Here is a 17,037-nt window from a genome sequence, read left to right on the forward strand (position 1 = left end):
TGTCTACCTGTCTGTGTCCGGGCTGTTCCCCACACAAGTAAATGACTTTTCTAGATCCTGCAGTGTAAGAAACAGCCTTAATATAATACTATACGTAGCAACTCTGGGTTAAATTTGTAAAGAGTGGGCTTATATTTAGCCTAACTAGTATTCTAGCCTTTTATAAGAGTATGTGTTATATTATTATTCATAGAGGCACTAAGGAAGTATCTATATTTAAAAACAAAATAATTTTCACTCAGCCAGTTCAAAATTTAGTTTAAATAATACATTTTCCTAAGCATCATCAACATATAAATGAAAGTCAATGTTATGTTTTAGTTGACGTGTCCTAGAGATAACCTTTTTAGGGAAAAAAAGAAGTTGTTTTAATACTAAACACTCAGGAACACCAGTTCCAACCACTGTCAGGAATTGAGGGAATGTTGCCTTCAGACGTCTGCACATACTAAAACAAGTGATAACTTTAAAGTAAACCAACAGTAAACAAACCCTGGACAGGGTGCTAGTTCATCACAGGGTGAACACACACACACCCCTGCCACACACTCGGGCTGATTTAGTACTGCCAGTTCACCTAACTTGCACATCTTTGGACTGTGGGAGGAAACCAGAGCACCTGGAGGAAACCCATGCAGACACTGGGAGAACATGCAAGCTCCATACAGGGAGGACCTGGGATATGTACCCTGGTCTCCTTACGGCGAGGCAGCAGCACCACTGTCCTACCCACAGTATTAACAGTTACACTTTAATATAAAAACATAATAATGGAAGAAATTAGAACATCATTTACAACAATATTTAATATTTTTCTGTGCATGAGGTGAATAGCATACTTAATGTGATCATAAAGATTGTAAAGAAAAATAAAGAAATAAAATGTAAATTTGAAACTGGCTTTTAATTGTTAAGAACCTTTGAATCTAAATCTAACTTCTTTAATCCGTCAGAAGAACATCATCTAACAGTGACTTATTTATTGTGGCAACTATTGGCTAAGCAGCTTCTACAAGAGAGTTTTTCAACAGACAAGTTAGAATTTGGCCAAAGGGACAATTAATTTGTTTGTTTCTGTCCATAGCAGAACTTAAGGTTGCAAGTGCAAGGGGTAGCATTGTGATCTAGTGTTACCACATCTGGAAGCCAATCAGTTTTTTTCCCCAGAGCTTTGAAATTGGTCGGAGGTCAGCCCATTATCTGTATCACCCACCCATTATTCAGTTTGTAGAGGTGCTAAAGGGCATTTCAGCATCCAATCCTAAATTGAGTTGAATCAATTTACTCAGGTGCTATGGATTTTCAAAGGGGATAAAATAAAACTGAGTGCTGTATGGAAATCAAAAGTGAGCTTCAAAAAATAAACCTTAAAACTCTAGTAAGGCCTAGAAAAGTATAATAGGAATTCACTGAAACTCCTAAGTAGGCTAGCAGTCTTTTAAGCTTACCAAATTCAAAGTGGGAAAGGGGAGCCATAAAAACTTTTCCCTAAGAGAAAACAAAATTTTATGCAGATTCGCTGCTCTTTTTGATCACCCTTCACAAAAATTACAGAACACTTTTAATAAGCTCCAAGAAAAACCAACATGGAATGCTGTACGAACAATACAGAGCAACGCCTTGGCAGACTTCCACAGAATGCTGTAAGTATGCTACACCTAGTGGTGAAATTCGCAACTAAGTCTAGATTGCACGCCAGGTACATATTCTGGTTATTTTTGGGTACCCCGTCGCATATAGACCTTTGCCAGCCACTCACTTAGGGTAATGAGTATGGGTGATGTAGATAAATATTTGTATGCTTGCTAGTAACATTTGTCAGCAGTGTTTGGGCCTGGGTAAAAGTATTGATCTTCCAATTAATTGTTATTTTTTGTTTAAACAATTCGACATTGATTCTTAGGCTGGGTTTATACTTCACGTGATGCATGCTGCAGCAGATGCTCCTGCTACGCAAGCATTTTACTGTTTATACTTGCGCGCTTACTTTACGTAAATCTGGAAGAGTCCACCAGGTGGCAGTGCGAGATATTATCACGGTGAGAACAGGTTTGGCTTTGCTGTGTTGTGAATTGCCTGGAACACCCACTAAATTCCGATGACACCTTGCCGCAAAAGATGTTTAATGATTAAATTCATCAATCCAGCTAGCATTGGGCACAAGGCAGAAACAATCCCCAGACAGGACATCAGCTCATCGCAAGGTGAATACAAGCACTCACATACACTAGCGTCATTTTAGTGTCACCAAATCTGCATATCTTTGGAAGGAAACCGGAGCACACTGTGGAAACCCAGCAGGAAAACATGTAAACTCCAAGCAGGGAATACCAGCGACGTGACTCCCTGCGAGACAGCAGTGCTACCGCTCTGCCACCATGTCTACCCCCAAGTGTGTAATTATTAACAGTATTCATTATTTAAACGAAATTAACGATTTATCTGTAAAATGTAACCTACATACTTTAATGCATTTCATCATGAAAGTGATATCAAGTATAAATCTAAAGATTCTAAATTTGCAGAGAGTTGGAACATCATACATTTAATGTGTTCTGTGTGGTGATCTATTGCTGCTTGCCACTGCTGTCAGGTCAGGAGGAAGTCCCAGGAGCTCATAGCGATTAAAAACTGGGATGACGTTTACGATGGTCTGCTTTAATTATAAAGTAAACTACGAGGTTAAAGTGGACATTTCGAGATTAAAGGCGAAATTTCCACTTTAATCACAAAATACACCTTTTCACTGTGTCCTTAATTTTTTTCTCTGTGGCTCAAGTACAGCGCTATATATTATGTTGCTGTCGTGAAGTTGCAAAAAAAAAAAAAAAAAAGACGGCACAAAAGCTGGAATGTGAGACTTTTAAAATGTATCATGTCATTACGATGGGGAGTATGCGACGCTTAAATATAAAAGCACCATGAATGCATCTGTATGTCGTCATTTTGCTTCACCATATAGCGACTTTCTGTCACATGTAGATAGTAAACAGAGACTCTGACATCACATTCCAACTTTTATCACACTGCGCCCCCCTAATTTTTGCTGGTACTGCAACTCGTGCACGTATCGTGCTAATTTCTGAGGATCTGCTCAGAGGACGCGTCAAATGAACGCTGGAAAAGTGTGGCAGCCATGATGCGTGCGCGTACGCATTCTGAGTGTGAAGTATAAACGAGCCCTTAGTCAAAAGATCATTCTTGTGAATCTCTATCCTGCTCTGTTACTATATGCAGATTTTGCTTGTCTTCGTTTTCTGCGCCTTACCAAGTAGATTGCGCTAATGCACCTGTTAAGGCTTTCTGCAGAAAAAGCACTTTTCTATTTAGCATACAGTGGCGTTTCCTCTTTAACTGAAATCAGTGTTTTAGACACTTTAATCAGATGTGTGAACTTACTACGGATTCAAACTGTGCGTTGTTGGTAAAGAAAAACTGGATAAAATCAAAGCCATATGTAAGGTGTGTATCTCAGAGATTAATTACTGTTTTAATATAACAAATTGGAGAAATCATTTATCACAACATCACCCATAAATGTAATCTCAATTACCATTCAAACGAATAGAGCCTAAACAATCTGCACGGGAGACTGTGTTTAGCCCGAAGCTTAAGCTTAAGTCGCCTTGTGCCCAAAAAATAACAGAATCTATACCAGTTTTTATCTGTAAAGATGAGAGACCCTACAACACACCTCACCAGGCAAAGCAAGTGGGCAACTGTTAGAATTTTCAGAGCAGCCTGTGATATAAAAGTGAGCGTGTGCTCAAAGCAGCAGAAGTGAAGTAGCTCCATAATAGCAGCGTTATCAGTTATGATGGCTGGTTCTTTTTCTTTTATATTTCATTCATTCAGTGCTGCTGTCAACCAGCATCAACTCCAGATCCTCATTTTAAAATACTTCCTTTTTGTCTGAGGGTTGTCAGGACACATTTTCGAGACTGATTAATGTGACTGCTACAAGAGAGCAACTGAAGATATGTGTAATGTGAAGAATTATAGAAGTACACAAGTCTTCCTGGTGTATCTTTAATTTTTACTATTTCAAGATTACTTTAAATGTCCAATAGGGCAATAAATGTGGCTAACAGTTTAGTTCAAGGGTGTCTACATGGAGATTCATAACACATGAATGGGTTATTAAATAACACTTATTATTTAAGAAGCAATATTTGATTATGTTATAATATTATTTGCAAGATGATAATAGATGTTTTATAAAGTAGATGCCAACGCATTGTGCTAAAACAAGGCGCCCCCCCACCCCATAATATGTGAGGACTCTGATGTGGAGATGCATATGTTAGTTAAATTATGGTGAATTTTGAATAGTACAGTGCTGTGAAAATTTGTAAAGAGCAATGATATTTTGTTTCACATCTTCCAAATACTGGTGTGAACTATTCATTACTAACAAAGTATTTTTTCTTAAATGTCATTCAGTGCTTATGCATATGTTATAAAGTCACTATGTAGACATCCTTCAAATAGTTACTGATATTTGTCACATTGCGTTAATGTTCTCTGTGAATGGTTAAGTAATATCTAAAAAGCCCCCACTTCAAATCAGTGCACGCTAGTTCAGTCAAGATAAAATTGATACTGAATCGGGGCATTGTGAATTGGAACCAAATCGAATTGGGACATCTGTGCCGATAACCAGCTCTAGTGGTGCTTGTTATGTGTTGGCAGTCTGATTTTGCCTTTCAGAATTTCAGTTTAAGACAAATGAAGACCTTTTTTGTGCAAATATCTTGTGTGCTGTTCAAGTCTGAAGGGTAAACAGCATTTTAATTTGAAATATATATTATCGATTTTACCTACTGACACCAGTCTAGAATTTTATTAATTTGGAAATGTTAAAAAAAACAAAAAAAAACATTCATATAGTGATTTGCTCAGTGTTAAACATGAACATGGATGTAAAGGCTGAATCAGCGGCATTATAGTTTACAGTCTAGGGCTCTTTCTATAGGGACACATTGTCAATGAACCTTGGCACTATATTAAACAAAAAACTGATTTCAATTTTAGTCAGGTTAGATCGATGAACAGTAATTCTGAAGTTAAAATTGTGGAGTACATTGTAAATAAAGAAATGCTGATTTGAAGATTCACATTACAAAATAACTGTATATGGCTAGTTTACATAGGAGGAGAGGAAAGAAGAGGAAGAGGTTGGGAGCATGCACTGATACAATATGTTGCTGCACCCACCACACAACAAACCACCTCAGGTTCTCAAATTAGGACCCAAGCATAGCTGTGCAATGGGTGACACCTTAGCACCACACTAGTTTGAATGGAACAGTGTGAGGTTGAAAGAAGAGCTTTAGGTTTAAACATTATTAATGAAGAAAATAAACTACTTTGGGGCAGGTGGTCTATGGTCCCTCATAACAGACATGTCTTAATTTTTGTTGACCTAGGTCAGCTGACCACTTTTCTGAATGTTCTGAATGACTCTGAGGTCATATTCCATGAAACAGTAGCATGATTAAAAAATTGGTAGCACTAAGTGCCACAGCAGTATAACAAGAAGAGAAATACAGTAGATAAGGATCAGTACCCAGTGTGATGAAAACCAAGCTCTTATTTATGAGTAATGAGTGTTTGCTTTAATAAGGCTATATTAAACTAAAATAGAGTCTTCAAACTGAATTGCATTGTTGTCATTTCCCTGACGCTAGCAGGCACACCAGTCTTCACACCAGATGTTCTGTAGTTAAAGTCTTTACCTCCTACTGAATTTGACGCATCGTTGAAATTTTTAGAAGACCTGGGCCTTGTTTTTGTTATGTATGACCTAGAATGTTTAAGTTTAAGTAAACGAAGCCTAAACCTGTTATAGTGTTTCTTATTACAAGGAGGAAATGTAGAGACTTAAGAGGCTCTCCTGTTTCGTAGTTGTATTAATGAATGAACAGCAGACTGGAAATTAAACAATATGTGCCCTGTGAATAAAGTATTAAAATTAGTCATTGTTGCTTTATATAAAAATACATTAACTTTTATATATCATGCATTGTAAAGGAACTAATTTTGTAAGTAATGTACAGCAATGCTAAAGAACAGACTTGTGTAATTTGTCCCTTTTCCATATACCAAGGTCATCTGGCAATATCCCTATTTCTAAATTCCAGGATGACCTAGTCCTGCATAGAATATAAAATGCTTTGAAACATGAACTACAGCATTTCTCCACTGTCCCCACTCTTAACTGCAGGTTACATTTATTGAAATGGATAGCAATGTTGCGCAGAATGACAGAACATGCAGTAGATGCAGAATCTCTCATAAAGAAAAAGAAAAGCTGGCATTTACTGTTTGTTTTCCTGACAAAAGGTCGCTCATCCCATTTCTCATAATAAAAAAGCACTTGAACATGCATCCCCTGCTAAGCTAATGGATGTCATTTTGTTGCAAGCTGTCCACATATTCCACACCTTTCAAAACTACAACAATAATTTTCAGATATGTTGAATATTACTAACTTTTTAAGGACAGCTACTGTCATCTTGAAAATGGTAGTTCAGCAATTTCAAGTCTTGCTAAATTGAAATAAAAGGTCAACAACAGTCATCATGCAATCTCAATAGTTCCACATTGTCCAGTATTACTAAACTGAAGTTATGTAAACAACATAGTTGTTCTTCAAATTTTAATTGTATCCCAATGAACCATATTATCTTTCCCAAGTTTAACTTTAATGCTTGCAGCGATCTTTTTTCTTTGTTCTCAAATCCTTTATTATACTGGTTGAGCAATTGGTGTGATGTATACAGATTTGAAGTAGGCAGGTCCTGTCAATAGATGGTAGTCCTGTGCTTGTATGAGTTCTTTTTAAATGAGAATGCTTTATGCAATTTTTATTATTGTGCACACTATGAAAGAATGTTTTGGGCCATTTAATATTACTCAAATGCCAATCACAAGCTTTTTACTAAGTATTACTATAATGGATTATAGCTTCTTGTTGAGTGTTACATAGATTATAAATTTAGCGCTTTCAAATGTGCAAGGGTCTGCATCCTTTCCAAATGAAACTTGTTAATCCAAATATTAAAAGCTGCTACACTCTTCTAGGGAGATCCTGAAGTTTCAAAGTAGTCAGCTACATCAGGTAAGTAACCAGCCAAGTGCTGAAGCTGATGAGGATTTGATGCCAATGGTTTCTCTATACATACGAGAAATCGTCCGTATTTTAGTGCATTATTTTGCCCTTCTGCTTGTCTGAGCACACATGACAAACATTGGCAGTACTGTTGTATGTCAGTCATTGCTTTAGCACAGCTGTTTTTGTAAAATAAGTCTTTAATATTCAGTGTATTAAATTAAAAAAGATCATCTTTAGAATCTTCTGCAAAGTGATCTGTAACTGTTACTACATTGACTGATCACCACACTCAAACTTTCATAATTCTCACGATACACTCTGTAGTAACAATCCTGCTTGCTGATCAGAAGCTGTCTGTAGAAATAACAGTTTATGTAATACATTATTTATTCTCAAAGTAATGGTTAGTAAGGCATACTAATCAGTGCACATATATTTATTTATTCCCCACACTTTTAATAAAAACAAAGAGTAAAAAAGTATTGTGAAAATAGGTATGACATCTCCCACTTTGTTTATTTAACAAGATACATACCCATAAGCTTACATATTAACTACATAACCTAATATTTCAAACACTATATGAGCAAACTGATACTGGGTGAGAATGAGAGCAATACAAATTTAAGTATTAAATGAACTCATGTGTCTTTATACAACATAGATTGTTCCAAGTATCAACCAATATATGTCACATGACCTTCAATGTTTTATTGAAATTCTGTGTTATTTCTGCTTGAGTCTGTTTGTTGGTATAAGCTGCATGCGCTCTTAGTGCACAAGCACTGCATTGGTTATCATTCGTGGGCAAGTTTCAGCCTGTCAGTTCCTTCTCTTTGTTAATGGCCATGGTGTTGGAATGATATGTCCAGCAGTCTCATGCAAGTATGACGGTCTGGTGTCTACAAACGGTTGGCTGTATAGTGGAGCAGCACAGCAGTAAATTCATATACTGCCTCTCTATTATAAAAAAAAAATCTTGGGAGGGAGACTAAGGAGACGAGAGGTGATCTTCCCGGAAGACAATTTGAAGTCCCGCAAGAGACACTTTAACGTCACGCAAGACAAGGCAGTGAGACAACATTTAAAACAAGTTCACGGACATCTAACCTAGCAATTGTTGGAATGCATTTGGCAGACACACTTCATGTGCTCCCAGCTCTTAAAACAATGACAAGCGTCAAGCAGAACACGCAGCAAGCCTGCAGATGATCCGACCGCTTCCCCTTAGCGTGCAATCAGCAAACCCCGACCCCCCCAAAACACGAGAGGCAGAGATGCGAAGTGGCAAAGGACAGCTGCTGTACAGGCTTTTAAATGATCGACGCGCAGTGTGCCAGCAGCAGCAGCAACAAGCCAGCAGATGATCCAACCACTTCTCCTTAGCATGCGTTCAGCCGCCCCCTTCACAATGCGAGCAGCGTTATACGTCCTGCAAGAAAGAGATTTAACCACGCCCGGGGCCGGAAATACAGGACAAGTGTTTTTACAAAAGTTGTAAAGTAAAAGTGAAAATAATGCATATTTAACAATTCCCATGAAAATAACAATCTCTTTAAATTGTATATTCGGTAAACCAAACCCGGGGATGGGCAAGTGAAGTGAGCAGGGCCCCCTAGTTTTATAAAATGTAAAAGGCATCTTTTTAAGAGTCCTTAAATTATACTGTCTCAAAAGATAACAAAAATACATTATTGACATGGATGTATGTGTAGAACAGGAAGAATTATTCTGCAGTGGTGGATCATAACTGCATGCTTCAATGCTTCTGGAAGAAATTTGAAAATGACTCACCACTAAGGGTACCAGCCTTCCATGTTGTGTGACTGTGTATCATGAGTCCTGGTGCACAGGTGGACACCGTGCCTTGGGACTCATCTGTCATGATCAAACTGCCATGCATTTGTTGAATAAACTGGATTTTGTCCATCAGCAAATTCAGGGGTATGCATGCTACTGAAATTTAAATGTTGTTTACCTTGTCACTGCAAGATAACAATACTTATCTCCTTGTAGAGCACAATGTCTGCTGCTTGTTAACTTCATTTCTGTGAATCTTTATATTATCAAGTTTCTCTTCCCCCAAATTTAGCTCTTTCTCTGTAAGCTCTTGTTTTCACAAGAGGCATTCATGTTGAGAAAATTGCATCTTCTAAACTTGACAAAATGTGCTGCTGGCAGAAACTTGTTAAACATAAATGCAGTATTAAATAATGTAAAATCACTGGAAAATTTGGTGATAACACTATGAAGAAAAATAATCACATTCGTTTTCATTTAGGAGACCTTCTTATTTACTTACTTAGATTATCATTAGATTATCATCCTGCATAAGGGTTGTTTTTTACTTCAAAAACTGTTGGTGAACTGCACATTTTGCCAGATCAATATATTTTTTATGACAGACGGGTACCAGCAAGAGTGAAAGGGAAGGGCTAGAGGACGGTAGTGAGACCAGCTTTGTTATATGGGTTGGAGACGGTGGCACATGACCAATAAACAGGAGACAGAGTTGAGGTGGCAGAGTTAAAGATGTTAAGATTTGCATTGGGTGTGATGAGGATGGACAAGATTAGAAATGAGTACATTAGAGGGTCTGCTCAGGTTGGACGGTTGGGAAACAAAGTCAGAGAGGCGAGATTGCGTTCGTTTGGACATGTGCAGAGGAGAGATGCTGGGTATATTAGGGGAAGGATGCTAAGGATAGAGCTGCCAGGAAAGAGGAAAAGAGGAAGGCCTAAGAGAAGGTTTATGGATGTGGTGAGAGAAGACATGCAGGTGATGGGTGTGACAGAGCAAGAGAAAGAGGACAGGAAGATCTGGAAAAAGATAATGTGGCAACCCTTAACGGGAGAAGCCAGAAGAAGAAGAAGTTGGGGAACTACACATTGAATAAACTTTTTTTGTCTGAGTACACATGAACATTAAAGATCATCAGCTTGTTCAACATTTTTCAAAAATCTGTTAGAATCTTATCTAAAATCTATATCTTTTCCAATCAAATAATAATACATTTTATTTATATAGCACCTTTGCTGTGCTCATAGTGCTTAATAAACAATTGCTTTTTGGTTTAGATGTGTTATTCTGCTTAACCTGAAATTTTATTTAAAGGTGGAATAACATGTTAAAGAAAAACTCTATTGAGATACTGTTTTGTGGCCATTTTTGTCAATGATTTTATTTTATGTCATTTTTGAACAAATTTCTAATGTCTTCTAAGCTTCAACTTGTAAGCATTGTATGGTGTGTTATTATTCTATGCTATTACCTGTACTACTAGTTTTATCTAAAATTCAGCAAATGATAATTTGTAAACAATGTTTTTTTTTTTAATAAATAAATACTGAATACAGTTTGTGACATTATGAGATGTAATGGTTTTTGTCACCACTTCTGCTATATTTACATAAAGTATGCCATTTCTTATTTTATATGTTTTTCTTTTAAAGGCCATTGATATAAAGAGATAAATAAACAAGTGTTGGTGGGCTTTATTGGCACTGCAATAGTTAAACTAGTTTGCTTTATAGTGCCGCAGGTGAAATGCAGAAACTGCTGCGTGAAAGCTGCAAGCGCTCTGCCTAATGTGCCAAGTGAACCTCACACTGCATTGGCTTGATCATCCAAATGCTGCCTGTCATGAAAAACTAAAAAAAGACAAAATGAGGCAGAAATATCCTTTGCAGCCAGCTGTCCTGATCCTGCTTTTCGTCTTAAAAGACATGCTCACTATAAGGTGCATTACAAGCAATGACTACCCATTTAGATCTCCTAGGATGTTAACTCTCCTACTATACACAGCTATGCTCAAAACTGGACACATCATTTATGTTTTTCCTCCATCTCCCTGAACAGTAGCGAAAGAATCTGTTCTGCAATGTCATCCTTTTACTTGACTTGATCTCCTGTTTTTAATGCTCCTTTTCTTTTTCAGGACATCAACAAGCGCCTGTCTTTGCCTGCAGATATCCGCCTTCCAGAAAGCTACCTCGAAAAGTTTGCAATGAACAGTCCTCCTTTTGACAAGCCAATGAGCCGAAGATTACGACGTGCTTCCTTGGTGAGTGGAACTGTACATGTATTTCTTGATTTCTTAGAGATGGAGTAGCATCACTTTGCTAGTCACACTTTATGTCCTTTTGCCACTCTGTGGCCATTATCTAGTATTTGTTCAGTTTTTCATCTAATAATGCTTACCATTTTTTAAAGTATGATCTGTTACATAGGGTGTAGGTATTAGCCTTTTCTTTCTGTTTAAAAAACAATGAATGAATTAGTAATCAGAGGTACATCAAAGTCTGAAATTTGTTGACATTGCATGAACTATGATACTTAAGTATGCAGAGTGTCACTTAAATGCTTTGGCCTAAGCTGAAACAAGGTAGTGGGCTGTTCTTAAAACACAGAGTTGTGATTTCTATTGCAGAACTTTTCTAAGGTATCATAAATCAAAGGAAAAGAACAATTTAAGGTTTTTCTGAGTGGTGAATTTTCCAGATGTTTTCGGCACCATTTCTTTATTTTAGGAGCACTAATTTGAAATATCAGATTATCTAGCCATAGATTTTAATGGATAAACTCAATATTTTTCATGTAACGGTTACTTGTTCAGGATCATAGTATACAGTATATTAATTTGCCACGTGAAATTGTTTCATAAAGTGAAGCATTTCTTACACATCGTAAAAAGGTACCTTGCCAGTTCATGTGTTTCAAAGTGGAGCTCAAGGGATACCATTCCAAATGAGAACAAAAACTTTTAAACCTACTGAATACATTCACTCTGAAGATGCAAAGGTTTTTTGTTATTTATTTATTTTTTTATTTTTTACAAATGGGTAATGTTAACAGCAGGCAGTGTAGTGTAGTGGGTAAAGGCTTTGGACCTAGAGTTTCAAACCAGTGCAATTTTTCAGGAAAGTGTATGCTTTTGAATTGAATTTAAATTTGAATTGAAACATGAAATCAGTGGGAATAATGCGAAAATAGACTATATATTATTATCATTATTTTTTTTAAAAGATTACGATTTTAATTTGTTTTCATTGTTTATTCAAGTATTTCTTTTTATGTTTTTCGTCAGTTGAATGTGGTCCCCGTTTAAGTCCGCAGATACCAATGTATTTGTAAGAATTTTGGAGAATAGGTGAAGGGCATGGGGCATCCCTGTTCAAAGTAAGCATGTAATATGATTTTGGACATTGGGGGTGGGGATAAAATCCGTAGATGTGAATGTATATTAGAATGAGTAGCTCATGGTGTACATGCTAAGTTTAAACTGATACCATAGGTTTTGGGGTGTTTCTAGTATGTACAGTTATTTAAGTCTCAGGTCCCTCTGTGATTGTTACTCGCAGTCTTTTATGTATATGAAATTGAAAGGGGGGTGGGGGGGTTGGATCCCTTTGGGGTATTCACGCATGTTCATATAATGGTGTTGCATTGATGGGGGCATAAAATGGATAAAAAAAATTAGGGGCGCATCGCTATTGATCATGTATGTAATCGAAAAAAAGATCATGGGCTGGTATAATAGATCAGGGCCCAAGCCTCTGAAGCCTTCAGAGCCTTCAGCTTTCACCTCTACTTCTGTCCCTCTACCTTTTTGCTTCTGCTCAAGCAGCACCTACACTCATAGGCACACCGCGAGATTTTTTAGCACACTTGCTAACCATTGAGCTTTGTGTCTTTTGCTAAACTTTCCTCTTCTATTTCTCGCCGACTATCCTTGTCAAATGTGATGATGTCCCTCTTCCTTTCCAGGACACTGCCCCTTCTTCAGTCGTCCTTCCACCATATCGGTTAGTGGTGCTGGTTGGTCAGTCAGTCTCTTCTGCTACATCCTTTATTTGCGCAAATCCTTTATACTAGCACAATATTAATGAATAGATAAAAAAACACTGGTCAGCTATTATTGTATTTTTGTACGATCAGTCAAATCATTTTTTAGATTTTGGAGTATTTAGTTTTTCTATTGTAGGGTGACTTTTTCCTCTAAATATTGATATATTGAAGTAGTGGATCTTAGTGGATACCTATTGCCCTAGGTGTACCTTTCTGCCAAATCTCAGCTTTTTAACTAAGCAGGAAATAGTATTTTTTGTTGAATAGTGAGTAAGTCAGTCAGTTAGTCAACTTTGTATTGTACAGTATATATAGATTCTTGGTACTATTATCCTTGAAGTAGGGATATATTTCCCATTTGATTGTTTGCTCACAGTAGCAAACAATGGGTAGGGATTTTGACATTTTCCACTAGTGTAGTTGTCATAGGTTCAGGCTCCAAATTTTTCTTCTGTTGTCTCTCCAATTCAGTTTCATCAACAGCTATATTCTCCTTTGGTTTCTACAAATTATGCTCTGCACACAAGTGTGCTGTGTGTCTGATACAGTGGCAAATCCATCAGTATGCTAGGAAATAATCTGATTTGGGTTTGCATCTTCCATCCAACCATTGTGACAGTAAGTTATTCAAAACCTGCACTGTTGCCTGTACTAAAATCATATGGTTTAATACTGTATGTGTAATGCTGGTACACATACTGAATCGCATACAGACACACTAGCTTTGTGGCACATGAGTAGTCAAATTAAGATTTTTTTTTTAAACTGCACCTACTGTATAGTCAAGTTCCATATTGCATTGGCCCTACCAGTTGCAGTTGCATGGCAATCTTGGTTGTGTGTCAACATCAAGCTAAGAAAACCAACCATTTATTGTCAAATTTTCATACATTGCTAAGTCTTTCAATATTGTGCCTTTCACATGCAGATTGTCCCACCTTTTCTCCACGTGGAAACTACTGCAGACTTTGTGCTAATAATAATAACTTAAAGTGTGTGAAAAATATTGTAACGTCATTCCCAGTGATTTTATAAATGTTTTAACCTGACCTAAATCATTAATGGCAGATTCTGCAAAGTTGGGTGTCAATATTACATTAAAAATTTCAATCAACACACAGCATTATGCATTTTCTGTGGCGTGTCATGTGCAAACGCAATAAAAAAATCCTGAGGAAATGAAAAGGGCAGGTTATGTAATTGAGCTAAGCCACAATGAAACAGAGTAAAGCACCATAAACCATCTGTCATATTTTACAGCACATGTTGAGTCATGGTAGTAAAAGAATTTTGGATGCTTTTGAGTGAGTAATTGTAATTAGTATGCAATCCTGAATTTTTTTTGGTAAACACTTACTCAAGCCCATAATATGATGGAGTACTTCTGAGTTGAAATTCATTGCAGTTTTAAATTCACTTTAAGTTGTGTTTATCACACTTAGTGACTGTGAGTCATTGTAAATATGACATTTTTTCAGTGATTACTATCTAGTTGTCTCCAGAACAGAGCCAGCAATTCACATCTGAATATCAGTGTTCAATAATGTCAGTAACGGTGCTTTGAGATGATTTTTTTGAGGTGAAGTGTATTTTAGAGCAGTGTTTCTTACATTTTGGGTCGCAGACATGTCTGTGATGGGTAGTTACATGATTATGTTGTAAAATTAGTATGGTAGTATGGTAACTTTAGTTACCTGAGTTTGCTAGCACAAATTCTGTGTTGAATGATATGTCACCTGCTCTAGCAAGACTGTTTATTACAGTAGAATATGAAAAAAACACCATTGATGCATCACAGCAAGCTTTAATTTTTGTGGCCTGAAAATATAATTTGTATTCCACACCTCCCTACTCACAACCTATTAAACAATCAAACTGAAGTGACTGACAGCAAAGACACATATAAGAAAGTGGAGAAAGAAGGAAATGACGCTAGATTGAAATGTCACAATGAATAAAACAGGAGTGGAAAATGGATGCAATGATTTTCAGGGTGTTATAAAGGGTGACTGTATTGGGTAGGTCAGGTCAGGTTGGGGGCGCATACACTGGTACAGTGCACTGCTGCACACACCACACGATCCTAGTTGGCAACCCCCCCAGTCAGACACATGGTCTCAGTCCCGCTATCCGGAAATGACCATCTATCTGCCGCAGCCAGGTGTTACATTGGCGTCCCCTTGGCCTGGTGCAGCCTGTCAGGTCCTTAACAATGAGGATCCTATGAGCCGGACCACCCTCGAGGAACCGCACCATACAGCCATAGTGCCGTAACTGACGTTCCCTCACAATGCAGGTAATTTGCCTCATTCGGGACTCTGTGAACAACTCATCGATACAAAGTCAAACCAGCGGTACCCAAGGATTCTCTGAAGAGACACAGTACCGAAGGAGTCCAGTCTTCATCTCAGGTCACCGGATAGCATCCATGTCTCGCAACCCTATAGCAAAACAGGAAGCACCTTGAACCTTCATCCTTTTGCACAGATATTGGGATCACCACACACAGCTTTCCAGTGACCTCATGACCCCCCATGCAAGACAAGGAAAATAAGCTGCATGATTAAATAATTTTTGAACTACTTCATTCCATAGCTGGTGCCATGAGTCAAGTAAATACATTAAGTGACCTTTCATACCATCCTTTCAATGTTTTAAAAACTCCTCATATCCTTGCACCACACCCCAAGAATTTCATTCCCTCATCTTGACTAAATCTTACACTAAGAATTTCCATTGGCAGTGAAATACTTCAGGAATCTTTTCTTGTTTTGAATGATAATTATTGATTTAGGTTCAAGCCCCAAGTACGCTCTGTGCAGAGTTTGCATGTTCCTTTCAAAATTGCTCGTGTGTTTACTCTGGGTGCTCTAGTTTTCTCCCATGATACAAAGGCATGCAAGTTAATTGGACTGATAAATCTAAGTTAGCCCCTGATGTGTGTGTGCGTGTGCTTGTGTGTGTGTTCATCCCACGCTGGACTGTGCTGGCACCCTGTTTAGGCGATTGTTTCTGTCTTGCACCATGTACTTGTTGGGATGGGCTCCAGCTGCCCCATGACCCAGCTCAGGATAAGTGGGTTTGGAAATTGGTAGGTGAAATGTTGTTTTAACAATACATTTGTTTCCCACTTTTCTCTTTTACTAATATTTGTGTGAGAAATATGCATTAAATGAATCAAAAGCATTTACTTTTTTATTATGTAGCCAATATTCTTGGTCACTGTGTGACTCTGATGTCATTATCATAATAATCATCTGCTTGGGTCCCAGTACAGTACTAATTTTCTAAATTAAGTCCTCAAATTAAAAAATTTAAGAACCCCTGTGCTGGAGTAAAACACACCTTGTGGTTGATCGTTTGCCACAGTGGGAGATGGGTAATGAGATTCACAGTAGGTCTTGTTTAAATTTCCTGAATCTGTTTGTTTCCTTAAACAGAATGAATATTATATTTTACAATATGTGTGAAATCTTAAGACACAGTTCAATACTCAATAATATTGCTGACTTGAAAAAAGTTACTTATTCAGTAAGTTTAAGGCTTTTGTTTTCATGTTTGATTTGCAACCCATTTAAAAGGAATACGCCATCCACAAATTAAATTTTTTGTATGTTACTTACTCCATGTAGTTTGTAGTGATGGCTGAGAAACAATTTACATGTTTTCATGGAGAATGGACATAACAAAATTTGTGTTAGAATGGAATGCAATTCTGACCAACACTGGACAACAGCAAATAATGTCCATTAAAAATCTCACATTTCTCGTGTTGCATGATCCCCACGTCAGGTCATCCAGTTGTATGCTTACCACATATAAAATGCATGTAATTTTTGCTAAAATGTAGTTCAGTAAATAATTGTGGAAAATGAAAGTAGTCCACAAACAGGAAGCCCTTTCTTGTGGATTATTGCATTTGAATTGAAAATAGGTGTTTATGGGATATGAAAGTGAGCGATGTGGATGGGCTGAAATGCTTCTACTTATTATATGGCTGGCTGTCTGTCTGTGTAGCCACATTTCTTCAGGCACTCATTTGCTAATGAACAGAAAGAAAATAGTTGTTGGTA

General features: G+C 37.4%; 1 protein-coding gene across 6 annotated transcripts in view; it reads left to right on the top strand.

The window, feature by feature from the left end:
* The window catches only part of LOC114668309 (cyclin-dependent kinase 17-like), a 99,881-nt gene that overhangs the window by 66,906 nt on the left and 15,938 nt on the right, over positions 1-17,037 (top strand). For all 6 annotated transcript variants that reach the window (XM_051921068.1, XM_028823977.2, XM_051921069.1 and 3 more), the window contains one exon: positions 11,055-11,180. In XM_051921068.1, coding sequence (XP_051777028.1) covers positions 11,055-11,180 — 126 coding nt within the window. The remainder of the gene's footprint in view (positions 1-11,054; positions 11,181-17,037) is intronic.

This window comes from Erpetoichthys calabaricus, chromosome 18, assembly GCF_900747795.2.
Source record: "Erpetoichthys calabaricus chromosome 18, fErpCal1.3, whole genome shotgun sequence".
Lineage (NCBI taxonomy): Eukaryota > Metazoa > Chordata > Cladistia > Polypteriformes > Polypteridae > Erpetoichthys > Erpetoichthys calabaricus.